At 42.6% G+C, this 20,424-nt stretch overlaps 2 protein-coding genes across 3 annotated transcripts in view; both read right to left on the reverse strand.

Annotated features, from left to right (window-relative positions):
• Positions 1-1,943: 1,943 nt before the first annotated feature.
• On the reverse strand, positions 1,944-16,607 carry ercc2 (excision repair cross-complementation group 2). Of its 2 annotated transcripts, XM_083636373.1 has the most exons (23): positions 16,483-16,607; positions 16,039-16,138; positions 15,631-15,708; positions 15,429-15,491; positions 15,133-15,249; positions 14,935-15,051; positions 13,984-14,100; positions 13,079-13,202; positions 12,731-12,827; positions 12,439-12,572; positions 11,847-12,015; positions 10,689-10,807; positions 10,362-10,431; positions 10,081-10,150; positions 9,793-9,894; positions 9,533-9,596; positions 7,630-7,751; positions 6,834-6,926; positions 6,510-6,582; positions 5,759-5,829; positions 4,177-4,320; positions 3,859-4,002; positions 1,944-3,070 (listed from the first exon to the last, which is right to left on the reverse strand). In XM_083636373.1, exons 1-23 carry the CDS (start codon positions 16,485-16,487, stop codon positions 2,978-2,980), a joined length of 2,286 nt encoding a protein of 761 aa, XP_083492499.1. In that variant the 5' UTR covers positions 16,488-16,607; the 3' UTR covers positions 1,944-2,977. The 2 variants fall into 2 exon arrangements, 1 of the variants encoding a protein (XP_083492499.1); XR_014552696.1 differs by lacking the exons at positions 1,944-3,070; positions 3,859-4,002; positions 4,177-4,320; ... (4 more) ...; positions 9,533-9,596; positions 10,362-10,431.
• Positions 16,608-18,473: 1,866 nt separating this feature from the next.
• The window catches only part of LOC310776831 (cdc42 effector protein 3), a 3,054-nt gene continuing 1,103 nt past the window's right edge, over positions 18,474-20,424 (reverse strand). The window contains exon 1 of the mRNA XM_083637029.1: positions 18,474-20,424. This exon is cut by the window's right edge and continues 1,103 nt beyond it. Within this exon, the coding sequence (XP_083493155.1) occupies positions 20,026-20,424 (399 nt within the window). The 3' untranslated portion in view covers positions 18,474-20,025.

Consider the following 20,424-nt stretch of genomic DNA (forward strand, 5'->3'; position numbering starts at 1 on the left):
TAGTTACTGAGGAACGAGTCAGGAACAAACCATTAGTTCATGATTAGTTCATGAATAGTTAATAGGTAGTTCCTTAAGAACTGACCATTAGTTACCATGTTAACGAACCAGTAAGTAATGATTAATTCCTTAAATTTTTTTATTTTTTATTTCGCTAGTTCATGAGTAGTTAATAGTTCCTTAATGGTAGTTCCTTAAAGATCCTTAATGGTAGTTACTTAAGAACTGACCATTAGTTACCATGTTAACGAACCAGTAAGTAATGATTACTTCCTTAATTTTTTCCCGCTAGTAGTTGAGTAGTTAATGGGTAGTTACTTAAGAACAGACTATTAGTTACCATAGTTGTTACTAGGGAATTAATCATTAGTTCATGATTACTTCAACATTAGTTACCATATGTGTGCCCCCTCAAGTAAAGCAGGCCATCATACTTAGTTGTTACTAGGGAGTTCATCATTACTTCATGATTACTTTATCATTAGTTACCATGTTTGTGCCCCCTCAAGTAAAGCAGGGCTTCATACTAAGTTGTTACTAGGGAATTCATCATTAGTTCATGATTACTTCACCATTAGTTACCATGTTTGTGGCCCCTCAAGTAAAGCAGGGCTTCATACTTAGTTGTTACTAGGGAATGCATCATTACTTCATGATTATCTTACCATTAGTTACCATCACCCTACCTATAACAAGAGTTGCTCCAGGTGAGGTTTGAATCCTTGGCCCCAAGATCACAAGATTATTTGTCTGGTTCTCTACCAAATGAGCTATCCAGACTGTCAAGCTATATCAGTCGGTAGAGCCTATACTATGTATGAAGCCCTGCTTTACTTGAGGGGGCACAAATATGGTAACTAATGAAGTAGCCTAATCATGAACTAATGATGAATTCCCTAGTAACAACTAAGTATGATGGCCTGCTTTACTTGAGGGGGCACACATATGGTAACTAATGGTTAAGTAATCATGAACTAATGATTAATTCCCTAGTAACAACTATGGTAACTAATAGTCTGTTCTTAAGTAACTACCCATTAACTACTCATGAACTAGCGGATTTTTTTTTATTAGTAATCATTACTTACTGGTTCGTTAACATGGTAACTAATGGTCAGTTCTTAAGTAACTACCATTAATGATCCTTAATGGTAGTTACTTAAGAACTGACCATTAGACCATGTTAACGAACCAGTAAGTAATGATTACTTCCTTAAAATATATATATATATATATATTTTGCTAGTTCATGAGTAGTTAATGGGTAGTTCCTTATGGAACTACCTATTAACTATTCATTAACTAATCATGAACTAATGGTTAATTCCTGACTCGTTCCTCAGTAACTACCCATTTTTTGTGTTACAGTATTGTAAAGTGTTACCCTATAATTCTATCTAAATATATTGACTCACTCTCAGGACCTTTTAATAAGAGCAAAATGTGGAAGCGCCCCTGCAAACACAAATCCTATTTTTTCATGATGGACAACTACTGACTGTACATTTGCTGTGGTAGAATATATTACTGATGTCTGTTGGAACTAGGGCTGTAAATTGCACTGTAGCAGGTACTGTACTGTAGAGACTAGTCTGTAACCAGCCTAGTGACATTTCCATGTGAATGTTACACACCAACTTGGAGAAAAAGAAAGAAAAAAGATAAGATATGCAGCTTTTATTTATGTAGAAACTCTTCTGATGTTAGGTTTGTTATGGAAAATATGAATGTTTGCATTTTATATCTGGAAACTTGAGCTGAAATGTAAAATAAAACTACATCGAGAGACTGTTTGTCTTCCACTTTCTATTCAATTTCTATCTACAAGTGGTTGGGCGTGTCCATCTAGGCCTTTGGTATCAATATAGTACATTTTATCAGACACTATGCAAATCTCATTAAGATGAAAAACATTTCCAAGAAGAGACGACGCAAGTCAACAGTATAGTACAAACAAGCATTTATACTCAAACGTGGCTGTAAAAACAGATACACAAATATTCACTTTTATTATTAAATTGTAACTATGTACAGTCGTCGTAGCAAAAGAAACGCAACAGTCTTGTCTGTATGACAGACACTACACATAGACCAGTGCCTGGTTTTGACCATGGTTACTCACATAGATAGAATCATATTTCTGTAGTTACTGCAACAAGTTGCTCAACTGATGCTCGATAGGATGTGGCATCTTTAATCCACCTGCCTGCCTCGTTTGGGACATATATGTCGTCGTTGGAAACTTCGGGATTATCCCTGGGATGATGAAAACATGTCACAGGATGAAGTAAAAAATACATGGTGATCACCTAAACACAAGGCTGTTTTTCTTTGGTCCTGAAAGTTCACATTCTGGAGATACAAGGAGATTTTCACCAGACAATACCGATGTGCATGTTACTGTTATTAATAGAGTAATAGATTGAAAAACAACACACGTGTATGCTGTCCCGGACTAATCGAGCTTGTGCTGAAAATCCTTTTTAGGAGCTTAACGTAAAGTAAACTGTTCAGCTATCTCTTAACGGAAACCATCCATTACTTTTCTGGATATATCTTATAGTGCATATCGGAGTGATTGTAATAGGACGAATCAGCGTTGACGTCAGAAATGCGGAACCCCGCGACAGTTAATAGTATGAGTTGTGCCCAACAAACGTTAATATCTCAAAAACTATACATCACATCGCTTATATTTTGACATTCTGACTGAGAGCAGGAGTAGCTCAAGAATTTGATGTAAAATATATGCATGTCGTGTTAAAGTTGTGTGAACTGTCGCAGTTTGTAAAATGTAGTTTTTTTTTTTTACAACTTCTACTAACTAACAGCAGTAAACCCCATCTCTCCGTGCAGGTTAAAACAAACACTAGGAGTTCTGTTCACTGTGTGACTCAGCAGTGATGACGTCATGGCAGCAGCATCGTCATGGCAGCAGCATCATCATGGCGATGACATTATGGTATGTACGTCAACTTCAGGACTGATGAGCGATCTGAGCGATTTTCTTCAGCATGTCCTCTGACTCCAGCTGCTCCAGAGTCAACAGAGAGAGACCGAGCTGGTCCTCCTGCACAGAGAGAGAGAGAGCGAGAGTATAGGGGGAGAGAGTAGGAGAGGGAGAGGGTGAGAGACAGAAGGAGAGAGGAGAGTGAGATTTTCCATACAAAATGTCACCCTACCCATTTTCAATGCTATTTCATGTATAGAATCGTAGAATCAGATGCTGTGTGACACATCCTATAAAGAGACAAGCCGATTTAGAGATGTCGTTTAAAATTAGCTGGCTGACTTATATTCATTCAGATGTTATCATATTAAACAGTTACCGGCCAGTTTACTCTATCTGCCAAAGATAACTCACCAGCATAGCGCTTGGTGAATAGGCTCTATGCACGTTTGACAGTAGGCCACCCCTCACTTCCGGTCCTCTATGCTAGTATAGTAACGGTAATCATATCGTAGCTATTAGAAAAAGTGCCTAAACAACATACCGTAGTTCTTTTGTCTATTGTATTCCCATTTTTGTGTTGAGGGTCAACTACGTTATGCCATGAGCTCAAAATGTCTTGAAAATCGTCAATGTACCGTCAAAGAAGATCTCTTAAATTAGACTTTTGAGACATTTTGAGTTCATGGCATAACATAATTAACTATTAATTCACTCGACACACGAAATGGAATAAAATAGAAAAAAGATAATGTAGTTTAGGCAATTTTTTATAGCTACAATATGACTAACATTACTATACTAGCACAGAGGACTGGAAGTGTTTGTGTGTGTGTGTGGGGGGGGTGTGCTGCTGTCAAACATGGTTGCGTGTTGTGTGCATAGAGCCTATCCAGCCTCTGACTCACCTGTCTGAAGGGCTGAGCCATCTGGCGCAGGAAGTGCTTGGACAGGTGGACGGTCTCGTCCACAGTCAGGTTCAGGCTGCTGTCGCTGATGTGCTCCTGGATCCAGCGCGGCAGCTTGCCCCGCTTGTCTGCTCGGGCATAACGCTGCAGAGAGGAGACAGAGTTACTACAGCCTCCTCCTTCATCACTTACTGACTCCTTCCTCCATTTTATTCTGCTGTAGCAAGTTAGTTAAGATGTGAAATGAGAAAGCATAAAAAGTGAGGAGGATTCTAAGATCAGTGGGCACAAACTCAGATTGCCGACACATACACACACCTTGTCAGCGAATATCATGAGTCCGTAGTCGGTCTTGCCCCTGATTGCTCTGCCAACACACTGAGCCGCGTGACGCATGGCATCAAATGTCAGGAAGTCATTCTCTCTGATCTGGAACTGGTCCCGAAGATACTCCAAACGAGCCTAAAGAGCGTGTGTGTGTGTGTGTGAGAGAGAGAGAGAGAGAGAGAGAAAGAGAGAATTTGTCAAGATATGTGAATGAGTGGAACAAGCATAAGCCCAGAGCAAGGAAAGGAAGAGAAGAAGACGAGGGTTAAAAATACATTGACAGGGTTCATGCATATTTGTCCAATTCAAAATATATACAGTTTTCTATTTCTATTCTATTTTCCAGATGTGTAAATTCTAAAAATTCATTTAAAAATCAAGGGGGTGTCTGGGTAGCGTAGAGGTAAAAGCACTCGCCTACCACCGCGGAGACCCGGGTTCAATTCCCGGTAGTGGCTTGATCAGACGTTCATACAGACACAATTGACAACTGGCTGTGTCTGTGGGTGGGAAGCCGGTGCACTAGTGCCTCCTCTAGTCGGTCAGGGCGTCTGTTTGGGCAGATGGGGAACTAGGGGGAATAGTGTGATCCTCCCACGCTCTACGTCCTGCCGGTGAAACTCCTCGCGCTCAGGGGAAATGAGCCTGCTGGCGACTGCACGTGTATCAAAGGAAGCATGTGCTTGTCTACAACTCTCCCCAGATCGGCAGAGGGGGTGGAGGAGCGACCGGGACAGCAGGGGGAATTGGCCAAGTACAATTGGGGAGAAAAATCAGAGAAAAGACAAAAAGAAAGAGCAGTCCTGTCTGTGTGAACTGAGGAGATTGGTGCAGTGAGGACACAGGCAGCAGAGTGACAGCACTCACACAGACAGCAGAGTGACAGCACTCACACAGACAGCAGAGTGACAGCACTCACACAGACAGCAGAGTGACAGCACTCACACAGACAGCAGAGTGACAGCACTCACACAGACAGCAGAGTGACAGCACTCACACAGCACTCACACAGACAGCAGAGTGACAGCACTCACACAGGCAGCAGAGTGACACAGGCAGCAGAGTGACAGCACTCACACAGCACTCACACAGACAGCAGAGTGACAGCACTCACACAGGCAGCAGAGTGACACAGGCAGCAGAGTGACAGCACTCACACAGGCAGCAGAGTGACAGCACTCACACAGGCAGCAGAGTGACAGCACTCACACAGGCAGCAGAGTGACAGCACTCACACAGGCAGCAGAGTGACAGCACTCACACAGACAGCAGAGTGACAGCACTCACACAGACAGCAGAGTGACAGCACTCACACAGGCAGCAGAGTGACAGCACTCACACAGGCAGCAGAGTGACAGCACTCACACAGGCAGCAGAGTGACAGCACTCACACAGACAGCAGAGTGACAGCACTCACACAGGCAGCAGAGTGACAGCACTCACACAGGCAGCAGAGTGACAGCACTCACACAGACAGCAGAGTGACAGCACTCACACAGGCAGCAGAGTGACAGCACTCACACAGGCAGCAGAGTGACAGCACTCACACAGACAGCAGAGTGACAGCACTCACCTTGAGGATGCGGCTCTGAGTGTAAACATAAGGCACTCCGAACATGATCACCGCCCGACCGAAGTGGTGCACTGTGGGAGAAACAGAATAAGGTTCAGGATTATTTTTTTTAAGTCTCTTCAACTGATCACTCAACCAAGACACTCTTTAGACATTTACAACATTTTCACTTTTCAGTCCCGTCTTTTTGTTTCAGAGAAATTTGGAACTGGCCAAGGAGTAAACCAAGTTTCTCACTTTTCCCCCCTATTTACAGTTATTGGTGAACATATTATTTTCTTCTTTCCATCTGCATACTCTAAGTTTCCTCCGACCGGATTTCAATGTCACACTTGTTCGAAAGTGAAAGGTTAAATAAACAAAAGAAAACAATTCACGTATCCACAAATCAGCAGCTTGACTAGTTTTTATATTGTGACAATATAAAAACTGACAATATTATTGTCAGATTCTGCTTTCAGATTCCTTTATGTGATAGAGGTGTGATTTTCAGACTGTTCCAATGGCAGTGAATGGAAAGAGGAAAAACAAAAACACTATTCCCCAGATCATTACATGTGTTTAAACTAAACTTAATTATGTTGATATGAACCCATATTTTATATTTTTCCCCCTGCTGTATCCTAATGGCCTATGTACACCAGCTGCGTTACGGCTCTGTGCAGCTGCCTGAACAAACCCACACGACACCAATGTAATCTGTCAGATGCAGAAAACTCTGCTACAGGAAAACTGCACAGCGATCATTTACCAAAGTCGATTCCTTCAGACACCTTTCCTCTGGCTACAGACAGCAGGATCGCTCCTCTGCCATTCTCACATGCCTGGGGAGGACACACACACACACACACACACACACACACACACACACACACACACACACACACACACACACACACACACACACACACACAGGAGAGGTCAAAATATCATCACGAGTTTACATTTATTCAACACTGCTGCTAATGCAAAATGAATAGGAATCACAGGCATTAATTTGCATCATGACTCGAACACCCCAACATGGTCTCAGCTGCTGTGTGGTCTAATGTGTGATGGAAGGTGTTGTTCTGACCTCCTGGAATTTCTCCAGGGCCATGCTGGTCTCTGCAGCATCTGGAGTCTCAATGAAGATCAGCTTGTTCCTCTGGATGTTCTCCAGGATACCCTACACACACACACACACACAGAGGAAATGAGAAACAACTGTGTGCTACTTTTCCATATAAGAGGCCTGTTCCATGATGTGATCGTACTAAATCACAGTAGAAAATCCAAACAAACTATTAAAGGACAGGAGGAAACTCAAGTCCTTAGTTGATAAAGTGTTAACAAACTGGATCCTTGATCATTTTGGATCTGGATCATCTATAATCTATCATCCAGTTTGTGCTACAAACTGGATCATCATTTAGAGCAGTGGTTGTCAAACTGGTAGTGGGGGGGACTCACGGGGTCGCGAGATCATTTTGGAGGGTCGTAAGTTGATTTATGGCATTTGAAAAAAAAAAAAGCATATTTCTACTTCACACATTTATTATGTATACTTTTTCCAGAATTTCCTCTAATTTTAAATAAGCATCACTTTGTTTTTAGGCTTCACCAGCCAAAAAGAACCACTGATTTAGGGTTATTAAATTATGAACTTCAAGTAATGATCCCACCCCACCACGCATGGGTATATAGCATTTTGAAAAATAACTTGTTTAGATGCTCAATTGATGTGTCCCTGCAACAAAGGAAAATGATATAATATATTTATGATGGTGGTGCACTGACAAATAAGCAGTAAGCAGAATGTATTAATTCCTCAGGTGTGTGTTGTGTTGTGTTGTGTTTGCACATGCACATGCACACACACACACACTAACCTGTTCATACCAGGACGCCACTATGTTCTCCATGTAGACGTAGCTGGTGAAAAACGCCACGATGCCATCAGGAACGATGGCCGACATCTCCAGGAGCAGGTTGCCGTAATTACGGATCACAGCTTGAAATTAAAAAGACAAAGACAGAAATGAATAATATAATATTAATTTCAATAAAATAAATCTATAATATAATAAACTAAATCCAATATTATATTGGATTTAAACAAAGAAAATCACAATAATTTAGAGGTTTCATTTTTTAGAAGTAAAAAACTTTTTGTTTTGGTCTCAGTAGAAGATTGAGATCACCGGCCTAGCCCCGCTCCCAGAACAGATGCTCCTTGATGATGGGTTCTGTTGGATGCGCGTGATCACACTGAGCCAATAGAATCTCACCACAGACTCTAACCGTGATGTCACATCCTGTGTGTCAGCAGCCCCTGGGACCAGCGCTGCTTCACTAGAGCATGATGGGAGGAGAGCAGGGGCTGCTGGGAGCCAAAATGGCTACTGAGGCGGGGATCTGGGCTTCAGACCTTTTACATGACATCACTGACCAAAAGAAAATGTATCCAGTTCAGAATGAGAGAAACATTAGTCTAAGTCCTAGTTCCTCATTGCGCGGCTCGCGAGACGCTGGCGGCTCTCGAAGCTTCAGTTGGCGGCTCTAAGAAATTGCAAAAAAAAAAAAAACCTTTATGGCATATTATTACAATACAACAATACTGGTGTTGACAGTAATAGAAGGTGCCAAATCATTCAAAACAATAAGCATTTTGCTTTTAGGAGTATTGTGCCAGCGTGCAGCGCTGTTCCACAACGTGTCAACGTGTGTCGTTGCCTGGGAAACGCACATCCCATAATACAACTGTTCGCATCGCATCCCATAATAGTATGATGATATTTGGGATGCCATTGTGAACATAGATGTGAACAGGTTAGCTAAAAGTTTAGCGTCGCCAGCGATGGCCCCCACCGTTGCGGTCGGGTTACGTTTCGAAATCCCTCCAGGCCTGAAATATTTTCTAGGGGAAACTGGTATATATGTGTGTGTATGTGTGTGCGTGTGTGGAAAACAATAAAAAACAAAAAAATGGTAGGCAGATGTGCTTGGTTGAGGTGGCTTTTGGTGTTTTGCGGTAAAAGTGGCTCTCCTATTGACTTTGTCCTGCCAGTGCGGCTCTCATAGAAGAAATAGTGAGGATCACTGGTCTAAGTGCTGAAAAAGAGTAGCCTGGTTAAAACCATTCTGATCACATGACTTCACATTCATTTTCTCTTTATGGTTCAGTCTGGACTTCCGGCCACCCACATCGATTTCCTGAAATTACAACGTAACCGGGCCAATCAGGGACTGCGTCGAAGTTGATGACGTGACCGGGGCAAACAGGGCTGTCACTGGCAAGACAGGAATGGCGTTTCCCGAAGCAAGGAGCAGTAATGTTAACATTAGTAGAGTAAACAGCCAGAAGTGCAGTTATTGCATTCATAGACAATAGCAACAATTAAACAAGAATATGCACCAGCGGAGGTTCTCGGCAGAAAATACATTTTTCCTGTTCTTCCAAGTGGATTTGCCTACGCTGATTGGCTGAAGGAGTTTGTCTGTCAAGGCAAGTACCGCCCACTGAAACCAATGTGGACGGCTTGAAGTCCAGACTGACACGTCGAGCCAAACAGAATGTAAGCTCCCGTGATCAGGATGCTTTTAACCAGGCTAGAAAAATAGTAGTAGAAAAAAACCTCCATATATATCCAAATTCACATCACAGTTGCAATACTCAACAAATTAATACAGATTAACACAAAAAACAGTAGAGATAAATATAGGAGATTTTGTGATTTTGTTTTGTCAATTTTGTAGATTTTACAGATACGATGAACAAATTTTTCTACTAACCAAAATCCTCCCTGGTCTCAAACTTTGAGCTCAGGGCCACCTGGTCGTTTCCCCTGCCCACAATCTACAAGAGACAGATAGATAAATAAAGGAAGAGAATGAAAGAAAACAGAAGGGTAAAGGCAAACGGAATAAAACAAATAAAATAGTTGAATAGGCGCCAATAATTCAGTAACAGTTTCAAGTGTGGAAATGAGGTGATTAAGGGTTTTCAACTGGTGGGGGATGTGGATTCTAATTTCTTGTGTCTAGTTACACACCAGAGGACAGAGGCAGGTCCGTGCCAGCGTCATGGTGAAGGACGCCATAGTAACGGGGCGGAAGTCGAGTATTTTGGGATAGATGTCCAGTGGAGAGAGAGTCTGAGGAGAGGAATCGGGTCAGACAGAATCACCAGAGGGTCAGAATGAGAGCAGACAGTCACATTGGTCACTTAGTATCTGCTACCTAGGACTTGAAGCATTCTGAACAATACTTTGTGGAGTGGTGAATGTGATGGGGCTGTAATTTGAGAGTGGTAAACAGAAGAGGAGCGCTAACTAACTCACCCCAGAGGTGATGATGACTGACTGGAATCGCTCAAAGACAGGCTTGATGGCTATGGAGGGATCCATACAGCTGAGACAGACAGAGGAGAGGCAGAGCAGAGGAGTCACATGATTGCTCAGGTGCCCACAAACTTTTGTTCATTTACAATGTGCATACTTTCACCACAGGCTTAGTTTTCTGTGGTTTGGCACATCTGATGTAACCTGACTTTGCCAGAGGGGGGCGGTACTATCTGGCTGTGTCAGGTTACATCTGATGGGTCCCCATTGATTTGACCCACCTGAAGTGCAGCACAGGGTTGGCGATGGTTGGAGTTCGGTCCTCAAAAGGCTCAATGATGATGGTGAAACCTTAACGTGACCGGAATGAGGAGACACGCTCAACAAAATCAAACTATAAAAACCAAAGTAAGAAGTACAAAGAGAAATGCTGCCAAAATCTACCACTGGAAGTGTTTCAACCTCATCCAAAGGTACCATGAACTCAATTAACTAGCTAACTAAACCTGGACTTAACTTATAACTACTCCATTAAAAATCAGTCAAAATAATATATTTATACATCTAGTCGTACTTATAAGTGGAAAGAGTACTGAGGCGTTTGGTACCTTGGCTGTAGGTGCTGACCAGGGTGGCAAAGTTGGAGACGAGAGTAATAGCTGAGAAGTCTGCGATGTCGGCGATCTCCAGAGTCCGCAGCAACGACCGCAACCTCTCTGCACAAAACCTGAAGAGACACACATGAGGAGCGATAAGAAGATTAAGGACTGACTGACTGACGTGAAGGAGTGAGTGATTGTGGAAAGGAGAGAGTAAGGAAGTGAGTAAATGAGTGAGGGAAGGAGCCGGGCAGGGATTGAGGAAATTCATGAGTTAAGTGTGAAAGTGACTGAGGAAGTTGGTGTGTAAAGTAGAGTCTCATGCAGTCTCTGAAAAAAAATAACATTTTGTTGTGACTTCAAATATCACCAAATTACTTCAAATGGTACTTGAAAAATGATAAATACGGTCAAAAAGATCTGTAGAAAAGCATGATGGTAGACATCGTACAAATACATATACTTAGCAGGGGTGGCCAAACCTTTTTGGTTGTGGGCCACATACAGAAAAATATAAGGAGTCGTGGGCCAAACAATATTAAGCGCGGCAGTTTTCACGGCAAAACAATTGGACCAGAAAACCCTTGTGCCATCAAAAATTTAATTTCTACCTAAATAAATATATGACACATAGTTTATTGATGTGCTCACCTATTACAATGGGTATTTCTGTATGTTTTCAAATTTTCTTTTCCTGTGCCAACAGGTTAAGACAGAGATAATTTAACATAACATTAGTATTAGTATTAAACATTCATTCAGTATTAAAAATGTTTAAAAATAAATAGTCCAGGTCAGGGTACCCAAGTATAACCCATTTTCGATGGTTTTAAATTGAAAAAACGAAATGGGGGGAATACGTTTCTTTTTCTTAATTTTTTTGTTTTTCCGTTTCCGTTTTCCGTTTTAAACTTTAAAACAGAAAAACGTTTTTAGGACACTATTTTTTATTTTATTTTTCTTGCTAAATTCATGGCGGGCCACTTAAAAACAGGCAACGGGCCGCAGTTGGCCCACGGGCCGTAGTTTGGCCACCCCTGACTTAGTGTGATAAAAAATAAACACTAAAATATAGTTAAGAGCACTATAAAAATGTATTTCTTTCACTAGGGTAAACAGCTCACTCCCTATCCCACAGCAGCTTAGCAGCAGCTGAAGCCCACTGACCTGAGAGGCTTGCGGTCGATGCAGACCTTCTCAAAGATGTCTTTGAGGAACTGAGGAGTGCTCTCCTGCACAACATGGTGGACTCTCAGACGGGCCTTCAGGTACTCCAGGAAACGCCGCACGAAAGCAACAAAGTGCTCCGCTGTGCGGATGTTGCCGGGCACCGCCTCTGAGAGAGCGAGGAGGAGAGAGAGACACAGAGACAGAGACCGAAATTGTGTGAAGAGGAGCTACAAAGAAAATAGGAAGGGAAGCCATTTTTTTTTCTTATAAGTTCAGAATTGTGTTTTGTTTGAACTATTTGCTCTAAAAGCAATGCAAAGAGATTGATGAATAAAATAAAAAATAGTAAAAACATAAAGCTGCCATATGAGTGGGAGGCCCAAGAAGAGGGGGGGGTTGCCTTAGATAATTGACAGACGCAGGAGGATAAACTGAGCCTGGTGGTGGATTCCAAAATTCACCTGACACTCAATTTCCAAGCTGCATGTATTTTTTTAGAACAAAACACAAGGACAAGGTCCAAACAGCAGCAAATGTCCCAGCCGCGTGATGGGTAGTGTTAACTTCCAGCCCTTTTTGATGGTCCTACCTTTAAGAATTTCATCTGGCAACACTGGATTAGACATGTAGACGTCGGTTTCCCTGGCAACCTGGGCGTCCCTCAGCCCCTCCACCAATCGCCTGTACTCCTCCTTCAGTTTAGCCTCATCCGTCTTCTTTATGCTGTCAGACAGCAGGGAGGCGGGGCCAAGTTTACAACAGGCAGGTGATGGCCTCCATGCTAAAACAACAAGTTCAATATCTACTATGCACACATCTCTTTTCTTTCTTATTGCACTGTGAACAAACTTGACGCTGACGCTTGCCCTTTGCCCTCTTACTTTAGTAAGGCGTTCTGGAGTGTGTCCACGTTGTTCTGGCAGCGGTCCAGCGTCCGTCTGGTGATGTTCACACTCATGGAGTCAATACACACATTGTCTGGAGGCCAGGAGAAAGGAGAGGAAACACAAAAGAAAAGAATAGAAACAATAGAGGCAGGACAGAGAAGAGACATTAGAGCTATTTTTATATTTCCAAATCAAGGGACTCATTTAACTAAATACATAAATCTCAATAATGATATGCCATACTTAATTTGAATGTGTATGTTATATTTCAAATGTTGAGTACATAATATATAATAAGGTCATTATACTAAACCATGAGTTATGGTCAATTTATGTTCCCACCGATGTTATGAGCCTCATCAAACACCACCACTGATTTCTTGGACAGCTCCTTGGAGACCAGGTCGGCGATCTTGGGGTCCAGCAGGTAGTGGTAGCTGTAAACTACGATGTTGGCATGCAGGATCTGGGAGGACAGGCAGGAGAGAGAAAATAAGAAAAGCTACGAGATACAGTAGCTGTAGCAACTTTGCAGTATAACATCAAACACTAAACTAGTATTTATTAAATAGCCACTGTAGGGTTGTCCGATTTTCAGATTATAATGGCAAGTGGGAGCATGAACCTTTCCTCTTAATGACAAATATTTAAGGACAAGTTATACTTCCGGAAGTGCGATGATTTATAGTTCTGCGTTGGCGATTCTGAGTGTAGACCACCAAAACACTAGATGGCAGTGTGGTGTCTTGTTAACAAAGACATAATAGAAACAGCAGTAGTAGTGTTTACGTTCTTTGGAACTCATGTTCTGGATACACCACAAAATGCAGTGGTTAATTTTGTGAAGCTCCTCAGCTGATCTCCATTCAATCTGTTCCATTGTCTTCGCTATTGGTGGACAATCGGACATCAACCGGTTGCAGTTAGGAGGAAATAGAAAGAGGGCCAATCACAGTTCTTGTGGTCTCGCATGTCTCTAAGTGCAGTTACATGTTTGAAGAGCTGCACGTACAGCAGCAAGACCTATGGTGTAGCTATGGAGATGTGCTTTATTCAAACTTCCCGGTGTTGTCTCTATTAGCATCTGTAATGCTAAGGGTTCAGGGCAGGAAACTAACTTTTCTTCCACATAAGCTGTATTAATTCCAAAATTCAGCCACTCAGTATTTTACCAGCCAACGATTACTTTTAGAATAGATTAGAAAACACCTAAAACACAGCAGCATTTGGCTGGGAGGACAACTTACTGAGTGGCGCGCCAGGAAGTACGGACACCAGCCTTTCCTCCTGCCGTAGGCCTTCAGGTCGTCCAGGTTGTAGACGCCGGGAGGCAGCGGCACCTGGCGGCCGACTGAATCATATGCCTACAAGACACACACGGAAAGACAGAAAGGGCAAGGCTCAAGGAGACCAGACTAATCAAATGCCTACAAGAGACACACAGACAGACAGAAAGGGTAGGGCTCAAGGAGAGCAGACCAGCACACCGACAGGCAGACACGTGCTGGACACATGGAGTGAAGGTGGGAAGGAATGATTATTGAATCAAAACAACCTTGGTTGGATGAAAGAAACACAATCCACTCCCAAAATTAACACATACTGATACTGTATAAGTGTAGTAGGGCATAGACACTGTACCAGATAGGGCAAGGTTTGTTCTAAAAGAACAAACACAAAACGGATATGAACTGCAGAATGCAGAGTCGAACATGTTTTAACACTTTTGACAAGTTCTTTTCTTGGTTTGTTTGAGCCTCCTTAGCTGCCAGACGGACACATTTTAATTGGATGAAAGGTCCACATTCACACGTTGAACACACAGTGTCACCGATAGGGGATAGGTTACTGTTTGGGGCACAGACCCTGCACCTGATACGGCATAGTTTACTCTAACAAGACAAAGAGAAAGTGCATATGAACTCCAAACTGTGGTCAAACACAATTTACTTTTCATTGACTGGTTTGGACAACCTTACAATCATGCATCAGGTATTTCATGCAGGTTGAAAGGAAAAATCAACCCTGGGATAGTCTTACACTGTTGTTGTTTGAGTGATGAAGTGTTGAAATGTACTGTGTTTGGTTGTACTCACTTCCCCTCAACCTGCCTCATGTAGGGATGGGACAATTTGTATTGCGATGTATTGAATTTCAATAGACTGTCTCATCCGTACTCGTCTACCTCTAGTTCTTACCTCATAGAAGGGGCACACAGGCACACTGGGGTCGCTGAGGTGTTGAGCACGGATGTACGACGCCGTCAGGGTGTGGCACTTCGCATCGACCTCCTTACCGAGACGCGAAGCACTCACCTGGACAGGAGCAGAGAAGACGGGTTAGAATCGGACTAAATAGACAAGCACTAATATAATCTACCACTCATGCGCACTCACACACTCCGGGTTGATACAGAGGTTCTTCCTGGAGGAGAGGGCCAGAGCCAGGAAGTTGTTGCTCTCGCCAGTCTCCTTGGAATAAAACTCCATCAGCTTCTTCAGCTCCTCCACCACCTGAGACAGAGGTTCAAGTATATAATTACTCTTATTAGGAAGTAATTAGTACTGATAATAAGTTATCTATACTTTAAGTGGATGAATATTCTAACACGCCAGATTGTTGCAAGGGACTGAACCTATGGGCTTTCAGTTACAGGAGACTATGCCAGTGGTTTCAATTGTTACAGACTCACTTTCTCGATCTCCGGAACTGTTCTGGAGCAATAGATAAGCTTGGTCACTTCCAGAGGAAAGGTCTGAGAGAGGGAGAGAGGCAGAGAGAGTGAAGATGTAAGATGAGGGCAGAAGAAATTCATGGTTGCGTTACAATTTCTTCAATATTATTAAATATAATTTCTGTTTACTGCCATAACTCTGAATGAGGACTCAGCTCACCCTCTGGTAGGCGATGATCAGAGACAGCAGAGAGATGGTCTTCCCTGTTCCTGATGGCATCTCCAAAACTCCATGACCCTAAAGAGAAACAGCAAGGCAAGGGAACACGCACCGCGCGCACACACACACACACACACACACACACACACACACACACAGTTACCACTTTGTATCTAATGCATTTTGTTTTCTCTCGTGTTTTTCCTGTCCTGAGGCGAACCAAAACATAAAGTAGGTAACTTCAACTCTGTCCTCGATTTTGTGCCATTTTCTCATTCTGTGAGAGAATGGGTAAACTGTGTGAACCCTCATCAGTGTCACTAATCACAGTAACTAAATTACATCCTGATTCTCTCTCATTAGTGGTTGTGAAAATGAGACTGTTGTTGGCCATAATCATCTAGTTACCTTGGCATCCAGTGTCCTCTTCAGCTCCAGCATGTAGGAGTACTGCTCTGGATAGATGTAGTCATACGGGAAATACACCAACAGACCTTCAATGTTTAGCCTGGAAGAAAACATAACAGGTTACTTAAGCTACGCACTCAGGCGCAATAGTGCACAGCCTTGTGACTGAATTAACTGAATGATGTGTGTAAAAGCATCTACTGTTGACGGTAACGTTAGCTATAAGGCAACTGTTATTATACACACACTGGCCGACCCATTTACTAATACGATAATCCGAACAAGTTGCAGGTAATGGCAGTTATCACGGTTGTTGTATGTCAGCTAACATTAACGTTAGCTAACCTTAGCTACAAAGCAAGCTAGCGTTAGTTAGCACTGACTGATCAACTGTCTGAAATGTCTGCGCTGATATGTTTTCTTCCTTCTCAGCAGAACACTTACTTCATTTTTGTAAGACTTGATGGAGCCGCTTCTCTCACTTCCAATAATTTGAAATAATCATTGATAACTTTGCTGGAATTGCTGCACAAACGTGTGTGGCGTCACTGGCGTGTACTTCAGTGTTTGACCCAATAATATCCAGCTCCAGCCGGGGCCAGTACAGAGCACGCCCCCTACGTACAGAACACGCCCATAGGCGAATCCCTCAAAGATCACCTCAAACTAGTCTGGGCACCTTCCACCCCGCTTTTTGTCATGGGGGCGTAAACCCCGGACCCAGAATTAACACCGGATGGCAATGCGCCTAACAACGTCTTTGTTGCCGTTAGCTTGACGCGGTGATGTTACCTAAACTAGAGTCTGATCAAAACAAAGCTAGCGTTACATAAAACAAAACGTTCATGCAATATGGCATCTCCGCCACCACCGCCTGACACACCGGTCAAAACGGTGAAAGAGGATTCTGATACTTGGGTCAAATTGTCAAGTTAACGTGAAAGTTGACGAGCTAGAAACGCTGCCATCCGGTCTAGGGTGGGCTCTAGGCCGGACCCAGTAGGGTGACAAAATCAATTGTGGGCGGGAGCCAGGCTCTTTCTGGCCGAGAAGAGCCTGGTGACGCGAGGTTACCTCAAACAAACAACAGTCCAAAGTGCTCCTTCCCAAACAAGAAAATGTTACATAAATAAAATATGGCATGTTTTACCTATTGCGATCTAGATGGATAAATAGCACTACAGGCGAGAGGAAAATGTAGCGTTGACACTATTACCCCTATTATCATTTTGTTACTAAGCTGTATTCCCTCCACACCATTGAGTTATAATATGCTCCACACCTACATGAGCAGGAACTCAAAGGTAGCGTGTGGATACATATGCCCTTCATCTCCATCCTACGTGTGTAATGTTTCCTACATTATATTGAATATTTCATTGGTGATATCTGTTCTGAACGCTGACCTGTCAGATGCAATAACGGTGTTCTTAATATGTCTTTCTTTGCTATCCACTGTAGGGCCAATATGATTGGCAATAGTTCTGTGTATACCTACAGTAGCCTACATGGTCGTCTGACACCATTTTCTTGATATACTGTATATCTCACTCACTTACTGGAATATAGCCTATCTGTCATGCACCCAAAACTTGTAAAAATTGTCTCATTATGTTCCCAACAGTCTTTCAAAATGCTCTTGGCAGGATGTGTGTCACTATGCATGCCCCTGCAGATTAACCCAGTATGCCAGCATTAACTTCACATTCCTAATCCTCAGAGGCATTTCTCCCATTTCCACCTGCATTGCTCCCTGGAGATGTTTTGAAAGATCCACTGCAGATTCTCAACGCCTGAGCTTGTAATGAGTCCAATTTCTTGAGGTTTGATTGTGCTGCTATATAAGCTACACACCCATAGGCTAATCAAAGACAGATCTCACAAGCACCAAAGTATGTTGATAACCTTTACATTTATTCTTAACTTTCTCCAAACGAACATTTCATGTCAGCTTTTCATCAAACCAAACTCCAATAAATCTAATAACTTTTACCTGCTCAAGCATGTATTATTCATCTCATCTGCTTGTTTGCCAGCAAGAGATTCAGCAGATTAGATAATAGTAGACGTGATGAGGCACTTGAGGTTAATATTAATGGTTAATTTCTCATTTCTGTGATATTGAAAATTACTTATTTCACCCATATTCTTACACTCCTAGACAATCAGACATTTTTTATGTTTGGGGGCAAACTGACCCCAGCAATTTAAATCTACAAAAAATGATTGTAATTGAAAGTGTTTCCCAAATTTACACTTCAGAATCAGAACATCAGCAGATGGAGGGGGGACACACCAATAAGTAGTAATTTAGTAAATTAATGTTAGTCACCAAAATATTTTCTCTGGTTTTATAAGGCTTTTGACCCAAAACAACACCGTTATATACAAAATGTGTACAGGCCCTTGAAAACATTATGTAGGATAGGATAGGATAGACTTTTATTGACCCGAAGGAAATTTATCTTGGAGATACACCTTATGGCTGCTGTTTGGCAGACAACACGTACATACAGACAATGCATACAGCACATACATCAGGACTATTACAGTAACAGTTAGCCAAATTGCACACTGCCCAAAAAGTACAATCCAATGCATAAAAGAGATTATAAAAGATATATTTGCTGTACCCTATTTTTGCCAGCATTCCATATGACATTAGGCAAAGTCATCAATTATTAAGCTGACCACAAACAATAGGAGGGCTAATTAATTTAATCTGCAATTAGTGTTTCAAATGAGCATTGTCCTTTAAATCGGTTGGCATGGTGGGTGTGTGTGTGTGTGTGTGTGTGTGTGTTCAAAATAAAATCACCATAAATCCATATTCTTCTTTATAGGAGCATATTTATTCATACATTTACAGTGATATATACAGCATATGACATTTGAAGTATAGGCTACTGTGGTAATGCAGACATTAGTGTAATGTTAGGGAGGCCAGCGGTGAGCCACAACATGAAAGAAGAGTCAGTGTTTTAAAAGAGCAATATTTTAAAACAAACTAAGCATGTTTTCTTATACTTAAAGCATTTCATGGGTTAAAAACATTTGTCTTCCTCCATTTCTCTCTGATCAAAAGGATAAAACCTGCTATTCAAAAGTTGTCAAAAGCAACACTAGATGGCAGCTAAGGACAGTTTTAGTTTAGATCTTTACCTGTTACAGTAATACAGTCAAATCACATGTTCTACAGCTGTCTTCTGGCATGGAAACATTGCAATGAAAGATTGAAGATGAGGATACAATCATCTGAAACTTTTAAGCGCTGATAATGAGTTGATTGATATTGAGTTTTGAGGTGGCCACAATAAGTTACAGTGGCGCCGGCCTGGCCTACACATCACAACACACAGCTACTTTATGTTTGCGGTTCAGCTTAGTATGACTGAGCATGTGTGCTGTGAACTTCCTCCCATAATCTAGTGATAATCCTTCCATAATCTAGTGATAATATTCAATATCCTAACACATTGCAAGTGGATGACGAGTCCTGCAGCTCAACAATTGTCATCACAGCTGGTGATGAAACTCCTGCTGTCCCCAGGTCAGTCTAGATATCATATCTCATTCAGTAGGCTTTTTTCCCTTTACCTTTAACAAGCAGAATAGCAGCCTGGCTAGTGTTTCCTCCAGAGAAAGTAGGGATTATTCTGCTATTCTGCTCATCATCATCCTACAGTTTGTCCACTTGTGAGTCTGTGGTTCAGCTCTGATGAAGGAAGGCCTGTTGCCTTGGCTGTGTTCATGTAGACCCGCGCTGACAGCGTCCCAGCACGTCAGTTATCAGTAACATCCACGCACCTCTCACTTTATTAATTTACCTTTGAACTCAGTTGTCAAGTCTCTTTTAAAAGTACAACTCTCTCCTCCCTCTGTTTTCCGTGCCTCCATCCCTCGTCCTCCAGTCTCCTCACAGAGTTTTAAAGCTTATAAGAAACCATGTGTGTGTAAAATATACTGTGTAGCAAATGTCTCCTTTCTTCACAGCTCACAACGGTTGTCCACCGCCTTGTAGCGGTCCATGATACTCAGGACGTCCTCCAGGATGGACGGTCCCAGGTCCAGGTCCAGCCCCGCCATCGAGTCCGAGTCCACCCCCAAGGCGGCGTGCGAGGCCGTGAGCCCGGACGGGTAGGTGGGGGTGCAGGGCGACTCGCTGCGGTCGCTCCTCAGGTCTTCGTTGCTCAGCCCGGCATCCGAGTCCAGGCTGAGGCCGCGGACTTCCCGGATCCCGCAGCTTTCTGACATGGAGTCCTCGGACGAGCCCTCGGACAAGGAGCCAGAGGAGGGGACAAGCCGGCGGATAGAGGGGGAGAGGGAGATGTCACGGCAGGGTTCAGAGGCCAGGCGGCCCACCGCGCCATGGCTGTAGCCGTTGCT

The sequence above is a fragment of the Poromitra crassiceps genome, assembly GCF_964638095.1.
Source record: "Poromitra crassiceps genome assembly, chromosome: 5".
NCBI lineage: Eukaryota > Metazoa > Chordata > Actinopteri > Beryciformes > Melamphaidae > Poromitra > Poromitra crassiceps.